The following is a 21829-nucleotide window of genomic DNA, read 5'->3' as shown; positions in this document are numbered from 1 at the left end:
CAAATTCTGATCAGATCTCCACGTTCTCAATGAATGGCCGTCCGGCAGCCTTGATTGCCGAGCTGTCTTTGGAGCGAATGGAGGCGCACCGTCGCATGATGTTGATACGGGGGAGGATACCGATGCCGGTGATTTGGGTAGCATGAGCTGAAAGGGTTCCTTCATCCTCCGCACTGAGCGAAACGGAGACATCGTGGCTTGTCCGCGATCCATGGAGAATCGTGGCAGTGATGGTGAAACTTCATGTTCTGATCGTGGTATGGCGGGGGCCGGCACAAATGATAAACTCGGAAATTGCCTACTCCTCCTTCGGGGTTGATATGTGGGCGACCATCGGCGTGGCGACGGGATGGGCTCGCCAAGAGCCATAGCATCATGGCTTAATGAAGACGAATAGGAGTCCTGGTTCCTGATGTGAGTTTTGATGGGAGCCGGGAAACATGGATTCGCAGGCATTTTGGCGGCACCGTCCATGGTGGCCATGGCGCGGCCTTGATATGAAGCAGTCCTGATCCCAACTAGATAGAAGGAAAAAGCAAAATGACTGGTCACACAAGAGTTACCTGGATGAGAATGCGATGGGTCGAGTGAGAAATTGAGAGATTACCGGTCAAAACAAAACCGCCCGCCCATGCAGGGGCTCGATATGTCCTTATACAAACCGAGTTGCTAGCCAGGTAGTTCCAGGTGGATAAGGGTCACCAGGGACTACAGTATCCCTTGACAGGAACCACCACCCTGCCGTCAAGAAACCCGGGCATGCTGAAAATGGGCCCCCTTCAGGCTTCCCCTCCGGCACTCAATGAACTCAGCTCACAGCAGGCACGGGCCAGGACAATAATAGTGAGAATGAGCTCGCCCCATCCTTGCATTCCTGTTCAAAGTGAGATCAGAGCAGAGCGACGAGGTTTGATTGGTTCCGGATGCCAGATCTGGGTCCTGCAGGCGTCCGTCAACGTGGATGGACCCTCCCCCGTCGCCAAATCTCGTCATGGACCAGCGGGTGAGTGGAGCTCAGGAATGAGACAATTGGGATGGACAGCAGGGAAAAGGGTTGTCGTGGCGAATCAGACCCTGTGAAAGGGCACCAGGATCGTCAACAGGGTGTATGCGAGCGGGTCATCATTGGATGTTGTGTCTCGCCATCACCCCTGGTGAAGAAGAGAGGGTTCATCCCTTGCATTGTCCGGCTCATGCCTGGATGTGTTCTGAAACTGGAGTATAAAATGCTTCGCCATGGCGTTGGATTCCTGCCCAGCGCCCGTTGCCGTAGTGTGTAGGAGAAAATTTGGAATCAAATCCACGTATAGTAGAGCAGTGTTCTTCCACGAAAGTGACGTGTTCTGGCAGATCCATGATCGGCTGTTTCATATAGTTGCATACTTCCTGTTTTACTCGGCGAATTGTCTAGATAGTGGATCATAGATGATTGACAGGTCCAACTTTTGACCCGCGTAGATTGATAGATCTGAGTTTTTTCAGATTCGGGCACTGTAAGATTAAGGCCACAGGACTGCGATCGTGATAGATCGGGGGGGGAAGTCAGCAGAGTTTCATACTGGTCACATTCAGCCCGTGGAGGATGGCGGGCATTTTGGCATTTGGGCAGTTCCCGGTTGGCGGGAGGTGCAAACACTGCAAACACTACAGCTTATCGCTGTGGGTGGCTTATCGCGACGGAAAAAAAAGTTGACGGCGGCTGGGAAGGCATTCGGAAACTTAGCCCTCCCCATATTTCATGCACGACCCCTCTCAAGGGCCCCAACCCATTCTCCATGCTTTCCGAATCATTCGTTGCGTCGACGCTGCTCTCCGCTAAATCCCCGACCGCCACGCTGAGAGATGTCGGGATTTGCGTGCAGGAATTCCAGCCTTCTCCCCAGCTTCGATCCACTTTCAAGAAGAGCTCAACTAATGCCAATGGCCTGGCCGTGAGCCCTACGCATATCTTCTCCGCACAGGCTGAGAAGGCAGTCGTTCACGTCTATAGTCGGGAGAAGGGAAACCAAGAGGCCCTCGTCCCTTTCCCAGAACGGATCCGCAGCATTGCTGTTGCCGGTGCAAAGTATGGCGATGTGCTGGTTCTTGGCACGGAAGGTGGTCGGTTGATCCTGTGGGAGGTATGAGACTGGTTCTATCTTGTTGGCGGCGTGATCTGTCAAATCAATCGGAGCTGAAACTAACTTGCGAATTTCTAGACCTGTACTGGACGCCAAGTATCCACTACCGCCTCTCATCTTCAGCCCGTCACCTCACTCGTTGTCGACCCCACCTCGAACTTCATCCTGTCCGGCTCGCCTGATGCTGCTGTACATGTCTGGTCCTTGCCCGGAATTCTCTCCTTCTCGAAGCCCGCTTCAAGCCAAACACGCCAGCCCTCCAATGCCCCCATCTGCACCTTTTCCAACCATCGCGCCGCCATTACCGCTCTTGCGATTGGACACAGCAATGGCCGACACAACATTGCGGTCTCGACGGCAAAGGATAATACAGCAATTGCATGGGACTATTATACTGGTCGGGTTCTGCGGACATTCCTCCTCCCATCTTCTGCGACATCCGTGGCGCTAGATCCCGTCGACCGGGCTGGCTACGTTGGATACGAAGACGGAAGCGTGCAGTCAATAGATTTCTACCGTGGCAACACAGCGCAGCATACCATTCACGATGCCTCGCTTCAATCTACACCAGCACAAGTGACCTCAGAAGACCGATGGCTTCCACCTTCGGCCGACTCAGGCTCGACCCGTGCCCTTTCCCTATCTTACGATGGTACCATTCTGCTCTCGGCGCATGAGAGTGGAAAGGTTCTGTCATGGAACATTGCCCGCCGCAAGTTTGCGACAACTGTCGGCGACTACACACATCCCGTTACAAACTTGGTCGCGTTGCCACCAAGCGGCCTTCAGCAGGCTTCGAAGGAGTTGAAGAGAACCGCTCACACCATCGTCAAGCCCCGTCATGATAATGCTTCTTCCGATCCATCGCATGTTCCAGGTGCTGTCCCAGCCGACTACGTTTTCAACACTCACATTCTTGCCCCCTCTCAACCCCGCAACCCCAAATCGACTCTTTTCTCCCAAGCCCTCACACATGCAAGCTTCCCCGACTCAATGATCGACGATGGTCTCGCTGAATTGGCTGCGCTTCGCACCCCGGGCGGACCTGACGTCACTCGTGTTGTGCCCGTGGCATCCACCACTACAAAGTTTACTGAGGACTCATCCTCTCGAGACAACCACGTCACAGAGCTCGAAACAGAAGTGGCCATGCTCAAGAAGAAGGCAGCGGTGAATGATACTGCTCGAAACGCTACTGCGGATGAGGTTGTGCAATTGCGCTCGGACCTGGCGACCCTGCAGGATTACATCAATGAATTGCATGAGAAGCAGGAGGCCGCACAACGTGACAAGGTCGTGCGCCAAGCAAGGAAGGAAGAACGTGAGACCAAGAAGCGGGAAGCGTGGCTCGCTGCTGAGAAAAAAGGGCGCAATGGTGACGCCGCCATGAAAAAGATGGATGTTGATGGTGATAGTCTGACTAGCGATTCGGATGACCTCAGCGATGAATAAGGGGTTCTTCACAAAAGCAATTTCCGGGATATATTGTGTAGAATTTGGGACTGGAGTCTTAAGGTTATACATTTTTATTCATATACTCATGGGAACAGTTTCGCTCCCACCAATACCATGGCTTCTTTACGGAGTGCGCAATAACATTTCATTTAATGATCTGAACTAGCACTCATTCTCTTGTATTACGCCTACTTAGTAAGATAGCTGACTAGCAGCTTTAATGCTTATTGCAATACTTTAAGTTTGAAGTTAATTTAGAATGTGCCGTAATAACCTTGAAAGATCGCATAATGATGAGTTTGCCCATGCTTCGTTCAAAATACCATGCAAAGCCTCCCTCTTAGATCCTTCTTCTGGTAATGATCAAACATCTCATTGATCTCCTCCACACCGTAGGTCTTCTCAATATGTGTTTTGCAACCATGATCGGCATGCAAATTGATCATATCCTGACTCTGCTCAGGTGTACAAATCAACCGACCTTTGACAGTTTGCTCCTTGAAGTTGAGTGCGAACGGATCTACTTCCAAAGACGTCTCCGACGGTAATCCCACATCAACCAAAACCCCACCCTTTCTCAGGAATTGCTGTGAGAACTTAACCAATTCCCGTGCTTCGGCGTTGATGACAACCCGATCAACTCCAGGATTCGTATCGTAGAATGACGATTGAAGCTCCTCCACAACCCGCTTCTGGGCATCTTCAGAATCAATCACAAAAGATTTATCAGGCTTCAGATGCGATGGAACAGACTGAGCGGTTTCGATGCCTTCTTTCCGATTGTCGATAGCGATGACTTTGCAACCCATCGCCTTCGCATACTGCACACCCAAGTGCCCAAGACCACCGATCCCAACCATCGCCAGCCATTGCCCTGGCTTCACCCCCGCCGCGAGAATCGCACCATATGTAGTCGCGCCTGCGCAGAATAGAGGAGCTGCTTCTGGCCACGATATGGATTTGGGGATCTTTGCCACGACACGCGCATCCGCTTTCATATACTGCGCAAAACCACCATTGATGGTAAGGCCCAGCATACCAGTCAGATTTTCGCAGAGTTGTTGCCCTTGATGCTTGCAAGCATTACAAGTACCGCAGAAATTATAGGTATTGATAGATCCCACGCGATCGCCGATGTGGATGTTGTATTTGCCTGCATTTGATCCTTCCTTGACGACTGTTCCGGCTGGTTCGTGCGACCCGATCAAACCAGGCTTCGCTCCGTCCGACTCATAGACGCCTTGCATTACTTGAAGATCGGTGTGGCAGTAGCCAGCGGCGGCGATTTTGACGAGAATATCGTTTGGACCTAGGTCGGTTGGAACATCAACGTCACGGACCTCGTACCCCTTGTTGAAGTCCTTCACAACCGCCGCTCGCATTGATTTGGGAATTTCATTTGTCATGGTTGGATAGAATAAACCGATTGTTCAGGAAAATGAAACGGTTCAATTTGAAAAGTCTGCAGTTTTATTTCTACGCTCTGTTTTTAAACAGGCTGGATGAGAGAATCGGAACGTCATTCTATCAGTTTTCGTAACTTGTTCGAACTCCAAATGATGAAAACGGCTATGAGCAAGAAGTGAACCAGACATAGAGCAAATATAGTGCTACGCATTATCATAGGCATCCCATGGCTCTAAAGCTGGATAGAATCTGATAACGAAACTTGCTCTGGGATGTCTTGGCCAAGGCTTACTCACCTATGACGCAAATATTTGATAATGTACTTCTGTCCTTCCTCAAGCTGAGCTCCGAGTCCTTTGTGAACCTTCACGGAAGCTGGAAAGCCGCTTAGACATAAAGTCACTCAGTTCCGCGTTAATTTGCGTGACTTGTGGCTTGCTGGGTGGCAATTTCAAGGACAAGGGGTCTCCAGAAGTATAGTCCATCTCCGCATTTACCCCACTCGAATTGGCCTCGATCAACCATATTCTGAGTTCCCGGACACATGCTTTGTCTTGAGGTTTTGATTTATCATCCTGCGAGCTCTTTTATTGGTGCCCACTTGGACCTTCAGGGGTCTCGCCAGGATCTTGTATTCGCCGCCATTAATCCTAGACGATCGCCGCCAGATTCCATGATGTCAATTTGCCTCATGTCTTGCCACAATACGTACTATATATCAACATTCAAGATAATTCCTGTTCAAAGAATGCTTCACATGCCGAGCACGGTTACATGAAATTTACGAATCAACGAAGCACGTCGCATTCCACGAGAATCACGCACCTTATTCTGTACTAGTATCAACTTGAACCAGCAACCCATCTATTTTCGCCCACTTAATCCCTTCCCCACAATGTCAGAATTCTACACTAGTTCTTCCTACTATTATAATTCCACCACAAGTAACAGTGGTGACAAGACGACCAGAGGCCACCGATACTCAACATCCTCCCACACCGACCACGACGGCACAACCATCGTCCGGACAGCTCACCAAGACCTCGGCCAACCCGCTGTGATCGAAGAACGACGCTACGATCAAACCGGCCAAGAAGAGCTCGCACTACCAGGCCCTGAAGGGACATCTGCGGGCGGAGTACGACGGATCACAGACCTAGACGAAGAAGACACCGCTAGTTCTGCCGCCATTAACACAGGTAATGCATATGGAGCCACGACGCTCGGCAGATCTGTAGATGACGATGTGGATCGAGGCTCATTTGAAACAAAGGTGTATGATCCCAGCTCTGGAGCGTATGATGAACATTCCGATTTCGATGTTGATGGAGGCTCGCGGCATCATCGGGAGATAAGGGATTCTGGAGGCCGGGTATTCCATCGCGACTTTGATGTTGATAGGTCGGGATTGTCCTCTTTTGCTAAGGAGCGGAATGTTTTTGAGGATCCGCTGTCTGGGACCAGAGTGCAGCGGGAGGAGGATGTTGATGTTTCGGATATCATCTAGTTGTTGCACTGGAAGACCTCGCAGATAAAAATTAAGAAAGAAATGGAGTACGATATCCCAAAAGTGCCCTTTGAACGCAATATATCAAAAGTTGTACCAGAGATGCCTCGAATTGAGGAATAGCTTCATTGACTAAAAGCACAGCCCAAAAAAGAATGGAAATGATTAATACAGACACAGTGTAATAATGCAACCCAAAACGTACACAGTCACCCAAGTAGAGTAAATACGGCCACCGGATTTACTCCTGTTCTACCTTAATACTGGATGATCCTTCGTCAACTCCATAATATACCTTGAAAAGGGCATCTGTTTCATCTTGACTAAACGGGAACGCCATTGCATTATACGCCCGAAAATAGTATATAGCCTTCGCTGTGTCTTGATCGAGTTGTTTTAGCGTAGTGACGCCTTTGTAAAACCGACACATCTAGGGCAATTTAGCTTGGCCAATAACGTTTGACCATAGATACGGTACTCACCTCTCTGACACTTGCATCGTGAAAAAGGGTTGCATCCGGATCTGGTTGGGAAATGAAAACCCTGAGCGTGATTTTGCACGTACGGCCATAGAAGAGCGTGATGAATGTCCTGTCGTCACGGCGTTCCACCCGTTGAGCACGATGAATTATTCGTGTCTCGTCTTTTCCGCGTCTGCAAGCAGCCGGAGGAAGTAAGTATGATCGTCGATGCCTTGTCTTCGTTTGTCTACTCGGTTGAGTGGGAGATCGCAGCGTTGATTGGTGACCCCCCGATATTTGTATTCTGCTGGCTCGCCGTACCGCTTTTTATAAGAGCCATAAATCGATTCAAGTTCGGTGAAAGTCGAATCATAAGCGGCACCAGGGGAATGGGCTGTGGCACTGTTTTGTAAAGATATGAAGCACTCGTGGGTTGGGTATTTGGTATATTTATGAGATGACTCGATGGAGATGGAGATGGAGAGGAAGAGAAGAAGAGAAGAGAGAAGAGAGAAGAGAGAAGAGAGAAGAGAGAAGAGAGAAGAGAGAAGAGAGAAGAGAGAAGAGAGAAGAGAGAAGAGAGAAGAGAGAAGAGAGAAGAGAGAAGAGAGGAGAGAGGAGAAGAGGAAGAAGAGGAAGACGTTGGCTGAGCAGGTGATCACGCCAGCCTTTTCTACTTCCACACACAACAACAACACAACATAACAAATTTGAACTTGAACCAGCTTGCGCTTCTGCACACAATTTCTCAATTGGTATATTTTGTATATTCCCAAGTTTTCAACATAAAATGGCTGACACTAATCTACCGAACAGTGAAGCCGCCATCAACTCGAATGTCCGCACCGTTGATCATCCCACTGGAGTCCTATTCGACGAGTGAGCACCATGCACAACTTGAATCAACACCCCCGGACACATTGGAAAACTTACCTGGCAAAGGAATAGAACAGCATCCGCCACCTCCTCTGGAAGCGCAAACTTGCCAGTGGGGATACTCTTCAAGAATGCCTCCCTCACCGACGTCTCACCCCAAGCCTTCTGTCCCAGCGCCGTCCACGCAACAGTCGGAGAAACGGTATTAGATGTGATCCCCCGACCAGCCCACTCAGATGCCATACTGCGAGTCAGCCCCCCTAGCGCAGCCTTGGAAGCGCAATAAGCACCATGACGGTGCAGAGCCGCATGCGCAGCCTGCGAAGAGATACTCACGATCCTCCCAGGCGGAGGCGGACTAGTCGATGACTCGGCAACCTTCGAAGCAGCGAAATACAATCGAGCAAAGGCCTGCGAGCAGAGCATGGGCCCTAAAACATTGGTCGTGAGATGCTTCATGGTTTCCTCGGGCGGCGTGATCTCCATATCGCTGAGCGATACATATCCAGCCGTATTAATCAAGATACTCGGGAATGCCCGGTCGGCGAGTGACGAGGAAGCTGGGGCGACAATCTGCTTCTCAAGCGATTCGAACGCCGACTGGACAGAGTCCGCGGACGTGATGTCGCACTCATAGGTGCGGATATCGTCGATGTCGGTACCCCCGTACCCAGCCTCGAGCAATTCATCCCGCCGCTTCGCCTCAAAGGGCGCGTAAAGGATCGCGACTCGTGCTCCTTGCTCGCGCAGTTTCTTGCCGATACTCGAGCCCAGTCCGCCTGTCGCGAAATCGAGGTTAACCCCTGCCTCATCATCCCGAATGATCGCGCTGTCTCGGGTGATTTGTGGTCTCCCTACCTGAGACCTCCGGGGAGGATGGCTAATCTGCGAGCGAATGCCATGGTTCTCTGCTAATTTCCGCGAATCACAATGTTCTTCGCCGCGCGATAGTTTAGTTTAGTTACGCTCCGGAGATACGATCGTCTGTGTTGCAATAATATTGAACTTAGCTTGACGTTTGTGTCAGCTTCCCCTCGTCAAAGCGAGGAGTCGACGCTTCGAGTAATGATCGGTGTTCTCCCCGACTTGCTATTCCGGGGGAAATACTATGGGGAACCTGACGTCAAGCGTCCCACAACACATTTAAATTGGTGAACTAGTGCTTACCTGAGTTCACCTACTTCTTATGCCCCACAGGGTCATCTATTCCGTGGAAAACTAGAGCGTAATGGCCATTAGGTATGCATTGCTCTGGAATTTTCACTCTACATTTCTATGTTGTCTTTCAATTTGCCGAGTACAACTGCCAGAACATGCCTCGCCTACTCAAAAGCTCTTGCGGTGCTCCTAATTCAGATACTGTACCGTGCTTCATGACCATGACCAGATCCGAGTCCATCACAGTGTTGATTTGATGGGAAATTGAGATTATAGTCCGCCCTTTTAGCTTCTCACGAAGAAGCTCTGTGGCCAATCTCTCGGTGTGTTCATCAAATCCGGCCGTAGGTTCATCCATGATGATGATCCTACCAGGAAATAGAATAGCACGGGCAATGCATAAAATCTGCTTTTGGCCATTGGATAGTTTAGTTGAATGGATGTTCGCACTCAGGCCACCATTGTCTCGAATTTGATGCCAAAGTCCGACTTCCTTCAAGGCAGATACCATCGCTAAATCATCAATAGTTGATGTAATTCCCAAAGCAAGGTTTTCACGGATCGAACCGGGAATTACTAATGGACTCTGAGAAATTGGGACCAATGCAGAGTAGAGCTTCTCTTTAGGAAGAGTTGAGATGTCGACATTGTCAATGAGGATTTCGCCAGACGTAATCGTCACGAGAGAGAAAAAGCAGGCAAGCAAAGAACTCTTTCCACTGTTCGAGTTAAGTCGTCACTCATTCATAGGGGCTTTGCTGGCCTTACCTTCCGGTTCTCCCACAAATACCTAGTTTCTGGCCGCCCTCTAGGCTAAATGAGACATTCTGCAATACAGGGGTGGAAACATACCCCCTTGGAGCAAATTTAGTCCCTGATTCAATTGACTTGCCTCGAAGGTGATGCTCAAACAAAGACTTACCCATACGATGCAGAAACCCTTCGAAATTCCACTCGACCTTCCCACGGCCAACCCTCTGGACATGCTATCTGGTTCCTAGCCGGTTGTAGTTGCAGGTCTGTCACAAATTGTTTGATTCGCACAATTGCCCCTAGAGAAGTCTCCAACTGTGTCCAGTTCGTTATCAACAAGGTCAATGTTGTGTTGAATGAAAGCAGATTCACAAGAGCAACGCCGAGGGCTCCAGAGCTAGTCTTCTTGCTCACAAAAATAGCCAATGTAACCAGAACGGTCGCAATCCCTGCCATGAGGAGATCCAAAACAACCTGCAGCCACTGCTGAATGGAGTACATGGTGTAAAATGGCTTCTGGGACGTGTCGAGGAGCTCGGCATTTTGATCTGCAAATGATTGCTGCCAATGAAGTGCACGGATAGTTGTAAGACCCTCTGTGGTTTCCAAGAATTGGGCGTAAAGGGGAGCTTTTGCTTCCAGATCAAGGAGTCTGACTTGCCGGGAAGTGCGCAAGTAGAAAGCTTGAATTGTCCATACTGCCACAATGCAGAAGGGGATTACGACAGACATGTAACCTGATCCAGTAGCTATCAGGGCGCCTTGTGCGATGCAAGTTAAAACGTCTGCTCAAGAGTTAACTAGTACTTGTGATTAAACAACTTTGAAGGATCGGAGACCACGAACTCTGGAGACTTATGCCGAATGCAACAGGAAGCTGCATGTCAAGAAGTGACATGTCCTGGCTAAACCTGGAAGCAATCAGCATCTATTGAACACGAAATTTCGTGGTGTCTCACACAGATACCTTACCTATTAATGAGATTACCTGTATCTATCCGAGCTACGCTAGGCCAAGGTGCTCTAGGAAAACTTCAGTAAAAAATTCAGACTTATATCAGGTGGGTCTTGATCTCTCACCTCATGATCGTGTCCAGAAAAATTCTATGTAGTTGGACAGCCGACTTGGGAACAGCCCAGACAAAAAAGAATCTAAGATGCATGAGAAATTTCGACGAACATGTTGAGTGGAGTGCTTCAAACATACCCAATAAAAGCGGCCATCGCAATGATGGCGATAGACGATATCCCGACGTATGAACCGAGATAGATGTAGTTTTTTGGGGGGGGTTGAGCCACACCACCAGCTCAGCATAACCTCTGCAATGATTTAGTATTTGGCAGCTAAATTTTTCAGGATAGGACCAAAGAGATACTCACGCGGAAAGGAAATGCAGAATACGAATAGACATGCGAATACCAGCGTTAACCCAAATACCCACCAGCCAAAAGATCTGATGTAGTAAGCGTAGAGTGAGATGTCCCCACCACCTCGGGGTGTGCTAGGAACTTTCTCTCTTTTAGCGGTCTCTCCGGCTTCTTGCCTCACTTCTTGTACTCCCTCGAGCCTGGAAACACTCTCTTCGCTTTCTTCTTCGATACCGATGTCTTCGGAGCGTATTGAACGAGAAAGGCTCTGCATGTACTCATTCTTATTCACCAGTTCTTCGAAACGCCCTTTAGCTTCCACGCGACCATCTTTTGAAAGTACAACCAAATTGTCCGCTTCTTTCAAATGTTGCACTATTGATATCAAAAAAGCGATCAGCGCCGTAATTGCTCATATGGGCACATTAGACTCACCTGCTGTTGTCACAAGAACGGTAGCCATCCCGATCCTTCTGGCCAGACCGGCGCGACCGAGCACTTGCTGGAAGACCATTCTTGATGTCACTGCATCTAAGGGGCCAAAACAGTCATCTAAAACCAGTAAGGATGGCCTCGCGTAGATTGCTCTGGCTAAAGCCTAAGCTCATATGGGTCAGCAGCTAGAAAAAAAGCTAAAAGAAAATTCATCGGTATATTTACCACTCGCTGTTTCTGTCCTCCACTCAACTGAGCTCCTGAGCTCCCAGCTACTGTGTCAAGTCCGAGAGGAAGTTTTGTGGCTTCAATGTCCAGGTTACAGGCATGCAACACTTCTTCGAGCCATTTTTCGTCTGCGTGTGATTCTCCGATGATGTTCGCTTTCAGTGTCCCATTGAATATCCACGGATTTTGCTTGCAATACGCCATCTTAACCGGACTAACGGACAGATTCCCTTCTCTTAGATGCATTTCGCCGAGCATTGCTTCAAGCAAGGACGACTTTCCAGAGCCAATAGGGCCAGTCACCGCTGTATATGAAGCATGCTGTATCTCTAGTGTTATCCCATGGAGAATCGCTGGGCTGTCCGGGCCCAGGCTGAAGCTGCAGTCAGTCATGCAAACAAGGGGCTGGGACTGAGCCGATACTGAGTTAAGCTTCGTTCCTGAAACGTTCTGAGGTGCTACCCATTCACCCCTTCCTAGGAAATCATTCGCTCGGCTGTCCTTGGAAAGAAATTCTTGGATCCGATCGAAACAGCCTATCGCGGATGTGAACCTCGTCCATGAGACCGATAATAACACCACAGGACTTGTCAGAAGTGAAATTAAAGACAAGGACGTAAACACAACATCAGTGCTGGGTGTCTCTAGCCTAAGATTCAGCTGTGTAGCGGCATACACGGCTATTGTTGCAGCGGGAGCGATAGCAGTCGACAGGGCGCTCAAAACATTGACACCGACAATCATTGATCGATAAGGCTTAGATTGACGTAGTTCCGATTCGCGAAGTCTGTGTATCTTGAGGCCCATGTCGGACTCGGCACCGAACATTTTGATCTGTCTCAGTTCTTTGAGTACCACCGAAGTGAAACTGACTCTCTCCTGAACGGCTTGTACCCATATCTTTTGCCATTGCCGCATTCGAGGCGCGAGATAGGAGGACCCTAGTACGCTCACTTCTTTTGGTCAGTTTTCTATTTTGATGTGTTTTCATCGCCGAATTTCCAAGAACTTACCCAAAGCAACAGCCAAAGCGGCGACTGAGGGGTATCCAACGGATCTACTTAGCAGCACAAGCGCAATCACAATCTCTACCGGTGATGCCCAGAGCTCGTGGAAGTTCAACAGCCCGGTGACAATCCGATCAACATCGGTGCTCATTAAGGTGGTCGAACGTGTCTCTTGACATTGACCTGAAGCTTGGTGAAGGGTCTTCACATATATCTTCGTAACTAACGATCCACGAGTAATAGTGACCATGCGAATAGCTTGACGCTTGAACAAAGCAGTGCTTACCTAGAATGTTCAGCAACCAAAGAATCGATCCAGAAGGGGACATGTGGACCACTTACTGCTATCCCTACGTAAATTAACACGGTCGCACCGATGAAGCCATACTTGACCCCGGAGGGCTCACTGGAGCCGTTGTCGGACACGTAATTGATGAGGTCGTTGATGAGAAAAGGCTGGGCAAACTTGAACCCAGTCAAACAAAGGCGAGGGCCGACTGCCGCTGCAAGCGTCCATCTCAAGTCGTAAATGATATCACGAAAAAGTGCTAGCCGTCGCGTGGGTTTTTCTGGCAGTCATGAGTTAGTCTCCAATTCTATTAACTCAAACCATCCAAGTCACCTTTGTTACCTTTCCATCGCTGGTCGCCGCGGGAAACGAGAGACTTAGTCAAGAGTTTTCCATCCAGGGGATAGAGCTCATCGAGGGATAGCTCGCCTCGGAAGCCACTCATGAACAGCCCGTTGAGCCACCAGTAGGTACTCTGACTGAAGATCCCAGTGAAATTTTCTGGAGAAATGCGGCCGTATTGAGGGCTTAGAGTTCCTCTGCTCTCACTCGTCTCCAACACGAGCAACATGGACCGGACCACGAGAGCCACAGTGACTGTCGCCGCAAGAGAGTAGCTTTTAGGATGGAACAACCACAAAGTCCGCATTTGCACAATTTCAAATATGATGCTCGCCAGAAGATATAGGCAGATCAAACTCGACGGCCTCAGTGAACGTGCATGGTCATAGTGCGAAAGCAGTAACAGCGCGAGAGTGCTAATCATGCCCACTGTAGCAGACGCAAATGAGATCTTTGTTACCCGAAACTGCGGTAAACACCATAAAATTAGGACAACAAATTTCAGCGCCAGCATTAGCGTATAGAACACCTGTATAAAATCCAAAATAACATAAGCTTGCAAGCTTCCTTTGGAGCTCTAGAAAAAGGGAAAATGGAGACCGACCGTCTTGTAAGTGCCAACCGCCCCGCGGCGTATCTCTTTTTGCCCCCCCACGAATAAAGTACCACCGACAAAAGCATAGAATGAGGAATGACAGATCAGGAACTAAAGCAAGGATCCACTGCTCGAAGAGTAGTGTAAAGTCGAAGTCACGACGACAAGGCAACACTCTTGGACCGAAGTGAGTATCAGCAGAAACATCACACTGCATCTTCACTTTCAAGGTTTTCTTGGTGCACGCGAAAAAGATGAGATAGCAGAGATGAAGGAGGGGACTCGAGAAGCGGTACGCAGGTAGAAATCCAGGGAATTCGTGATCGGACCGGAAATTATTCTTTGTCCTCCAGGGTGTGATTGTGGCGCGCTCCGCGTCTGCAAACGCAGCAACCCTGCCTGATTCCAAGGTTAGATTGGCTGTCAGCGTTGGGATAAGCTAGTTGACGCCCGCTGCTTTCAAATACGACGCTGGTCGCGCCTCAATTAATTGACCAACTACTTCACTGCTTTTGTCTCAGTACTGGCTTCTTGATCGCCAGGACAGTAGACGTTGTAACTAGTTGGTGGGTGGCCCAGGTAAGGAACTAGGGTAAGTCTACCCAACTACCGAGGCGCCCCTCATTGAAATGTCCACTAAAGCACCCTCCTGGCATTGAACTAAAACTCAACACTCTATTATGGATCCATATGGATGACAAGCTTTTCTCTCTATGCATATTTAATTGAAATCTGGCCGATCACCCGCAGGCCAAGGCGGCATTGCATGCGGGGCTAGATTAAGCCACGCCGGCGGTAGGCCCGGGGAAATCTACACCGTTTTACCCTTCTACAGGGCACTATCTGGGAAGGTCAAGCCTCCTTTGTACGTACAGCGTGGATATCCATCCACTCAGTCAATTTATCGAATCGGCGACATTTGTGATGCGTCGAGAAATCTGCCTCGGCCCCAAGAGGCTTAGAGTCGTCCAGCCTCACCAGCACAGGTGTCACGTCCCCTGCACACATGAGATGAATTCGTAGTGTCTCAATGCAGTGGTCGACATGTGTTCTTGACATTTCTGGGGATTTCCGAAACCCCTCTGGCGGCACTTCGTAGGAGTCAAGGTACGTGTACTGTCGAATCATGTTCTAACGCGACAAATTCGTTCCTATTAGCCACATACTAGCATATCAAACAAACCATCATGCACATACCAGGCAATGCAGCTGATGAAACACTTCTACATTAGCTTCGGCGCCTCCGCCATATTGCGTGGGTGTCTGCTTCCAATTTGCATCCACCGACCGATTGAGCGAGGATAACTTGTTCAGCGGAACGTTGATATCGTTTTCTAAGTATTGTCAGCAGCTTGTCCAGAGAATGGGGCTAAGTACAATACTTACGTCTCCAAAGACGATCCCATGCGAGTTCTAGCTCTGGAGTTGGTGATCCTCGGTAGATGGACTCCTGATGGAAGTTATTCGCCCAGTCGACCTCGTAATATTCCACTGCCTCTAGCAATGGGGCTAAAAAGTTGCGATTAGCAGATATTAAACGGACCTCGGAATACCTATGCCGAGAACTTGAAACCCACAGTAAGATGATAATTGCGTTGCACATTTCTGGTCACTGGGTGTCCGACTGGTGAGCAATGCAGCAAACAGCAAACATGTCCCTCCAAGTAATGCAATTGAAATTGCCATGAGAACTTGGAGTCCGCAGCATTGTTTACTGGCGACAGATTTTTGTACCCCCATGAGAGGTGAATCCTGTTCAAGTTGCTCGTCATATTTTTCCGGACAGGATTCTTCTTGAGCTTGAGAAACTCTCTTGTAGGTCAATGTGGCGACCATCTCGACTTCGTTTCAAAAAGTAGACAAATTTTGGAGTTATGGCGGGTTAGGTAAAGTTCTGAGAAGAATTCAAATAAGGTCAAAGGAAGGACTGACAGCTTCCAGCGATTCTCATTCACGACCCCTAAGGCCTGAAATATACTAGTATTTAATAAAATATTCCGAGTGGCCTGCCAATATCATTTGACAAGGGTCTCAGGCGTAAGAGTGATCACGGATTTTCATCCAGACATACACTCACAACCGAGGGATCTTGACGAATCTCGTGGCTGGACAAGCCTTCGTTTTTAGCTCCTAGGGGCCATAAATCCATGTTTGTTGACTGATACTCATGCACTGTAACCCTGACCTTCGTACTAATGGTCGTGCCCAAGGAAACATCCCTGTGATAACAATAATATTCCTACAACTGACCACATACTCGGCTTTTAGGTCGCATTATGACGGCAAACGCGGCATTTTTTTTTATGAAAATTGTTAGGATGGCTAGCTACTAACCTGATACTTCTCAGCCGTGAGGAATCATTGGTGAATATCCACTTTTGCCTGGTAATAGGCTTGCAGACTGCTTGAGTAAGCACAATTGCTCCTGGGCATTCAGAGACTCGAGCTCTTCTCTCAAGCTCTATAAAGATGGGCTGTTTTCCTGCTCTTCTATCCCTAAGAACGTTTCCATTTCCATCTCGCTTACAGTTATCCCAAGTTTCACCTGTTCAGTCTAATATTATCGAAATGAGATTCTCATCTGCTTTATTTGTTGCAATTTCTGCCTCTTTGGTGGTTGCGGTTCCTGTTAGCTCGGGGACTGAAGCAGCCGCCGAATGGTTTGACAAGGCCTACTCCGAGAAGCGCTCCCCTGAGAAGGATGCCGCCGCTGAGTGGTTTGACAAGGCCTACGAGTCGAATTAAGTCACAGAGTATGTTTGTTCCTTCACAAAAGCTTTTCACTGGACATTGTCGCTAAATCCAAAAAAAAGAGGGTAGGGCTCGGCTTTTCGGTATTGCGCGATATTGTCGAGTCGTTCAATGTGATGTGATGATCAGTTACGACAACGATCATTTGTGAGAGGTCGATGGCCTGCTATGGATATGGCCTCTCGTCTACATTGCATGTAAAGCCATTCATTTAATTTGATATTTCTTGCTTTACTCTTCAAGTCGCTCATTATATGCCTATTGCTAAACAGCCAAATATAGACAAATCAGTCTGTATACCAAACTACCTAACACTAAGTGAGGTGAAGCCAATAGCCGGGATTTTCATTCTAGCAATCTTCAAATTCATCACCAGTATCTCTGCAGAAAGAGAGCACGGGGTGTACTCTCCCAGCAGTCCGGTGAGAGTCGCAGACTAGTTAAATACTTGCACGACCTACTGGTGCTTCTCGTAAGCTACTAATAGTAAAATGCGAGCAAATTATTTCCGAGGATAGTGAAGTCCATTCGGTGATATGCTATGCTAGTAATAGAGATCGGATCACCAGATCCATTAACGAATGTATGAATATATCGCGAAATCCCGCGCGCCAGTCCCAGGCCCCTGCCTTTGAAACACCAATCGGACTCGACCTGCGAGACGATGAATGATTGAGAAACCCGCCAGTCCGCACCGGAACCGGATGTCGTTTTGCGTATGCAGTACAAAGATACATTATACAGAGAGCAACGATATAAATACAACGGCCCGAGAAACAAAGACTCGAGCAGTGTAATCCACTTCTTACAGAAGCAGACCAAGGCCAGCAACGAAAGCACCGGCGATGGGGCCAGCGCGGAGAGTGGCGGCGGCATTGGGGGTAGAGGAAGGTGTAGAGCTCGGGTTCGCGGCAACGATGCCAGGGGCAGAGGTGACTTTTGCATTTGCGGTGGCAATGGCCGAGGCGCTAGCGCTAGCCTTGGAGACCATAGATGCCGGTGCGGTCAGGATGTTGGTGGGTACGTTGGACTCGTTGATGTTTGTGGGTGCGACAACGATTCCGCCGCCAGCGGTGGAGGGAGAAGAGGTGGTAGAGGTTGCAGCAGCCATGATGATGGTGTCTGTCGAAGCTGAGTTGGATTCCGAGTCCGAGTCCGAGGCCGAGTCCGAGTTGGAGCTGGAGTAATCACCCGTGCTGAGAACGGTGTAGAATCCGTTACCGCCGCCTGAATTTAAGAATATATTAGCTGCTGTTATAGGACATGCCATTGAGGCTCAAGCTGTATTCTCGTAATTGGGGCTTGCTCACAGTTATCCTCAGGCCACCCTTCGCAAGTCACATTGCACTTATCAGCATCCACCTTTGCGGAATCGTCGGGGAGCTCGTTAGAGCAGGCGCACTTCTTGCCGGAGCTCAAGGCGGCAACGCGGTATCCGCCCTCGGAGCATTTATCTGTGCAATAGCCATAGTTCTGGTAGATATACACGGTCTGGCTCGTCAGTGCGGGAACCTTGGAGTAGCAGCCAAGTGTCGAAGTATAGCCCGCAACGACCGGCAAAGCGAGCGCGAGGGCAGAGAGATATTGAGAATGCATATTGAGATATGTGTCACAAGGAAAAAGAAGGGTCCAGGAAAGGACAGGGAAGAGAGTGTGGCTGAAGAGAGAGGGTCGGGTGTTGAGTATGCGGAATGCGCTGATGAAACGAAGGATAGTGTCGCAAACGCAAAACACAAACACAAAGGTAGATAGAAAAAAAAAAACTAAAAGGAGAAGAGCCTCAGAGAACAGCAAACCCTGTCTCACTTATATCCTCTACTCAGTGCCCCGGCGCCCCCAAAAAGCTGTTCGCCCCTCAGGAACACTCGGAGACCCGTAATAATTTTATGGAGCCTTGAAACGGAGATGATGACATCGTGGTGCACTCTGATCAGCTTCTGAAACACTAACCGAGTGTTCTATTGAACTCTCCATTACGCCGTGATTGGCCGAAACCTCGAGATCGTCCCGATCGCCATCCCCAGAGTGGGCGCCTTGCTGGGTATGTATTTTCCTTTTGAGGCGTTGAACTGACAGAGCCGTCCCAAGCCAGTGGTGAATCTGAGGAGCTTCGTTTGCCACTTGGTTCGATTGGGGATAGCTCCATCCGCGCTACATTTTTGCGTTGGGTATCGTAATTCCCCCCCTGTGTGCTCCCTTGGAGATCGACAGATCAGCCTCGGCAGAACCCATTGAAGGAAAGGAGTGGCAGAAAATGCTCGCCAAAGGCTTCTCGGCAGCGAATTGCCGTCGAGAATGAGTTGGTACGGCGTGGAAGGCTCGCGAGGCTGTACTTGTCTGCGAAAAAAAAGGCACCGGCGTGTTCCTGGTCCATCCAGGGTTCCACGTTATTTTCTTAGCTTCTTCCCTGGGTTCCACCCATCCACCACCGGAACCAAGAACGCAATTCTTGGCCGAGTTGACCCTTCTGCCAGACTTGTCAGAACCCTAATCCCCTTGATCATGTATATAGAAAATGTATACATCCATTCGGGAGGCTCTTAGAGCTCCAGTATCGCAGAGTATCTTGCATTGCCGACTCATCGGCAAACGCTAGCCCAAACCTGCCTGAACTGGTTAAAAGCGCGGTAGCGGCCGCCAGCCGAAGGTAACTGAGGGGAAGATAAGATAGCCGTGGGATGTCGGCATTGCGTAGGGTAGGGTTCCATATAAACAACCAAAGTCGGGTTCCTGGGTTGAATCTATCTGAACCTCAAGACCTCTCGTGTATGTAGGAGCACCTGAGTATATCTTAATTGAATCCCTAGATCATGAAAGGCCTCGCTCTCCTCGGATTGGCAGTGCCCTCCGCCATTGCACTAAACATCCCCGCACAACAGATCCTCTTCTCCGATAAAGGCGGATTCCGCAATGAGCTTGTTGAGCCCTCTGGGCGGGAAACCTGCCCACAGGCATCGAAAGTCGCTGCCCCGCACGATGGTCTGCACTCGTCGCTGATATTCTTGGAAGATGAGGCATTCCGTGCTCGCCAGGCGCAGCGTCTCTCGAGGGCGGTGCAGGTGCCCACCACCGTTGGAGACTATGCGACGGACCCGTATGATGAGGCATTTGAGCCAGTTGTGAAGTTCCAGAAGCTGTTGGAGCAAATGTTCCCACTAGTGTAGGCTTCCCCGTACTGGCAGACAAGACCGCAAACCCGAGGGTAATTGCTAATCAACTATGCAGACACAAGCACGCCGAGATCGAGCATATCAACCGACTCGGCCTCGTATTCACTTTCAAGGGCGCCGATACCACTCGCAAGCCTGTTCTCTTCATGGCCCATCAGGATGTGGTGCCAATTGCTGACGCGTCGGACTGGACGTACCCGCCATTTGAGGGTCATTTCGACGGAGAATGGATCTGGGGTCGCGGCTCAAGCGATTGCAAGAACGTATTGATTGGCCTGCTATCGTCAGCGGAAGATCTGCTCTTGCAGAACTGGCAGCCGCAGCGTACTGTAGTGTTTGCCTTTGGTTTTGACGAGGAGTCTCACGGATTCCTGGGTGCTGGCTCGATTGCCCCGGCACTGGAAGAGAAGTATGGCAAGGATAGCTTCGAGTTCGTCCTGGATGAGGGTGGCATGGGATTGCAGAGCCTGGGCGGCGAGTCAGGCTCCAACGACGATATCGTTTATGCTCTGCCCGGAGTTGGGGAGAAGGGCAGTCTTGACCTGATCCTCGACCTGGCTGTTCCTGGCGGCCACAGTTCCGTTCCCCCAGCTCACACTGGTGTTGGTATCATGTCCGAGATAATCTACCAGCTTGAGCGCCAGGAGCTTTTCTCTCCCTGGTTGGAACCCTCCCACCCATCGTACGGCATGCTCGAATGCCAGGCTCGGTACTCCCCTGAACAAGTTGAGTCGTGGTTGGCTGACAAGTTGGTGGAGGGAGACCCGGCGGCGTTGGGAGAAGCCGTGGCTGCCTCTCGCGGTCCCGCAGTTCGCTACACTCTGCAAACCTCGCAGGCAGCAGATCTGTTTAACGGTGGCGTCAAGACGAACGCTCTTCCCGAGAAGATCTCCGCTGTCGTCAACTACCGAGTCGCTCTGCATATGACCCCCGATCAACTACGTGAACGTGCTCTTCGCATCATCGGCCCCATCGCCGAGAGCCACAATGTCACGGTCTATGTCGACTTCCCTGGAGAAGAAACCATTCGCGGCGAGAAGCCAGAAGATCGCACTCTGACTCTATCACCACTCAGTGTGCCTCTCAAGCCGGCCCCGATCTCTCCAACTGATCCCCTCACCTCAAAGGTCTGGGCTCGCTTTGCGGGTGTTGCGCGCAGTGTCTTCGAGTCGCACCCCAACCCTCTCGCTAAGTCGAAGGGAAAGCCCCAATCTTCTCCGACTGTGGTGGTGACTGGTGATATCATGACTGGAAACACCGATACGCGCTTCTACTGGTCTCTCTCGGAGAATATTTATCGCTGGAGTCCGTCGCGCGTGGGTGGCACGTTCAATATTCACACGGTTGATGAGCGCATTCATTTGGACGTTCATCTAGAGGCTATGATGCTGTATTATGGTACGTCGCTATTGAGATGAGTTTTTTAGGATTCACAAGCAGCATTGCTAACATTCTTACAGATCTGATTCGTTCCTTCGATGACTGGGACGAGAGCACCCAGTAGAGTTTGGTCTGATATATGACCGGGGATAGGGACCGATTTGAATCGAATTGATCAGTATTGAGTTTGGTCTATGTACTCTTAACCATTCGCCATAGATTATGATTGCTGCAGCCAGTGCCTATCAGCAGACGTGTCCCATTCTAAACTAACTGCCAATGGTTGTATTCTAGCTTCAATTGATCAGTATTGGAGCTATCCATAGCAGAGTTTGCTGTTGCTCATAAAAGCCTTGCTTGGATAGAAGAGAATTCCATTGTTTGCCTTTCGAATCATCGATTGTAGGGTATGGACTAAGTACACAAGACCTGACCAGCCGCCCAACTTGAACATTCAAACAACCACCACCAACGAGAGTCAACAAGCAACCACCGCAATTTGACAGCTCTATGAAAAACATTCTGGT

The 21829-nt window shown here is 49.6% G+C and overlaps 9 protein-coding genes across 9 annotated transcripts; 4 read left to right on the top strand and 5 right to left on the bottom strand.

The window, feature by feature from the left end:
- Positions 1-10: 10 nt before the first annotated feature.
- On the bottom strand, positions 11-474 carry N7481_012421 (uncharacterized protein; the record flags this gene model as incomplete). The annotated part of the gene is made up of 2 exons (XM_057271640.1): positions 11-239; positions 332-474. The coding sequence occupies 2 exons, from the start codon at positions 472-474 to the stop codon at positions 11-13; spliced, it is 372 nt and encodes a 123-aa protein (XP_057115828.1).
- A 1301-nt stretch (positions 475-1775) lies between these two features.
- On the top strand, positions 1776-3572 carry N7481_012420 (putative ribosomal assembly complex component Ipi3; the record flags this gene model as incomplete). The annotated part of the gene is made up of 2 exons (XM_057271639.1): positions 1776-2120; positions 2199-3572. 2 exons carry the CDS (start codon positions 1776-1778, stop codon positions 3570-3572), a joined length of 1719 nt encoding a protein of 572 aa, XP_057115827.1.
- Positions 3573-3889: 317 nt separating this feature from the next.
- Positions 3890-4981, bottom strand: N7481_012419 (zinc-dependent alcohol dehydrogenase; the record flags this gene model as incomplete). Its single annotated transcript, XM_057271638.1, has 1 exon — positions 3890-4981. One exon carries the CDS (start codon positions 4979-4981, stop codon positions 3890-3892), a length of 1092 nt encoding a protein of 363 aa, XP_057115826.1.
- Positions 4982-5877: 896 nt separating this feature from the next.
- Positions 5878-6489, top strand: N7481_012418 (uncharacterized protein; the record flags this gene model as incomplete). Its single annotated transcript, XM_057271637.1, has 1 exon — positions 5878-6489. The coding sequence occupies one exon, from the start codon at positions 5878-5880 to the stop codon at positions 6487-6489; it is 612 nt and encodes a 203-aa protein (XP_057115825.1).
- A 1266-nt stretch (positions 6490-7755) lies between these two features.
- N7481_012417 (ABC transporter integral membrane type 1) lies at positions 7756-14407 on the bottom strand (the record flags this gene model as incomplete). The annotated part of the gene is made up of 14 exons (XM_057271636.1): positions 7756-7818; positions 7884-8655; positions 9128-9703; positions 9753-9839; positions 9907-10522; positions 10584-10665; positions 10945-11057; positions 11118-11480; positions 11541-11703; positions 11766-12721; positions 12782-13061; positions 13118-13344; positions 13407-13661; positions 14011-14407. Coding segments are annotated over 14 exons (4950 nt in total), but the record flags the coding sequence as incomplete, so codon positions are not given.
- Positions 14408-14853: 446 nt separating this feature from the next.
- N7481_012416 (oxidase ustYa family protein) lies at positions 14854-15837 on the bottom strand (the record flags this gene model as incomplete). Its single annotated transcript, XM_057271635.1, has 4 exons — positions 14854-15132; positions 15199-15335; positions 15388-15510; positions 15579-15837. The coding sequence occupies 4 exons, from the start codon at positions 15835-15837 to the stop codon at positions 14854-14856; spliced, it is 798 nt and encodes a 265-aa protein (XP_057115823.1).
- A 633-nt stretch (positions 15838-16470) lies between these two features.
- On the top strand, positions 16471-16746 carry N7481_012415 (uncharacterized protein; the record flags this gene model as incomplete). Its single annotated transcript, XM_057271634.1, has 1 exon — positions 16471-16746. One exon carries the CDS (start codon positions 16471-16473, stop codon positions 16744-16746), a length of 276 nt encoding a protein of 91 aa, XP_057115822.1.
- Positions 16747-17557: 811 nt separating this feature from the next.
- N7481_012414 (WSC domain-containing protein) lies at positions 17558-18348 on the bottom strand (the record flags this gene model as incomplete). Its single annotated transcript, XM_057271633.1, has 2 exons — positions 17558-17979; positions 18063-18348. 2 exons carry the CDS (start codon positions 18346-18348, stop codon positions 17558-17560), a joined length of 708 nt encoding a protein of 235 aa, XP_057115821.1.
- Positions 18349-19562: 1214 nt separating this feature from the next.
- On the top strand, positions 19563-21426 carry cps1 (Gly-Xaa carboxypeptidase; the record flags this gene model as incomplete). The annotated part of the gene is made up of 3 exons (XM_057271632.1): positions 19563-19912; positions 19978-21320; positions 21383-21426. The coding sequence occupies 3 exons, from the start codon at positions 19563-19565 to the stop codon at positions 21424-21426; spliced, it is 1737 nt and encodes a 578-aa protein (XP_057115820.1).
- Positions 21427-21829: the final 403 nt, after the last annotated feature.

The sequence above is a fragment of the Penicillium waksmanii genome, assembly GCF_028829765.1.
Source record: "Penicillium waksmanii strain IBT 27052 chromosome Unknown utg000010l:1.0-3698451.0:1.0-3701458.0, whole genome shotgun sequence".
Lineage (NCBI taxonomy): Eukaryota > Fungi > Ascomycota > Eurotiomycetes > Eurotiales > Aspergillaceae > Penicillium > Penicillium waksmanii.
This window is presented reverse-complemented; position numbering and strand designations above follow the sequence as displayed.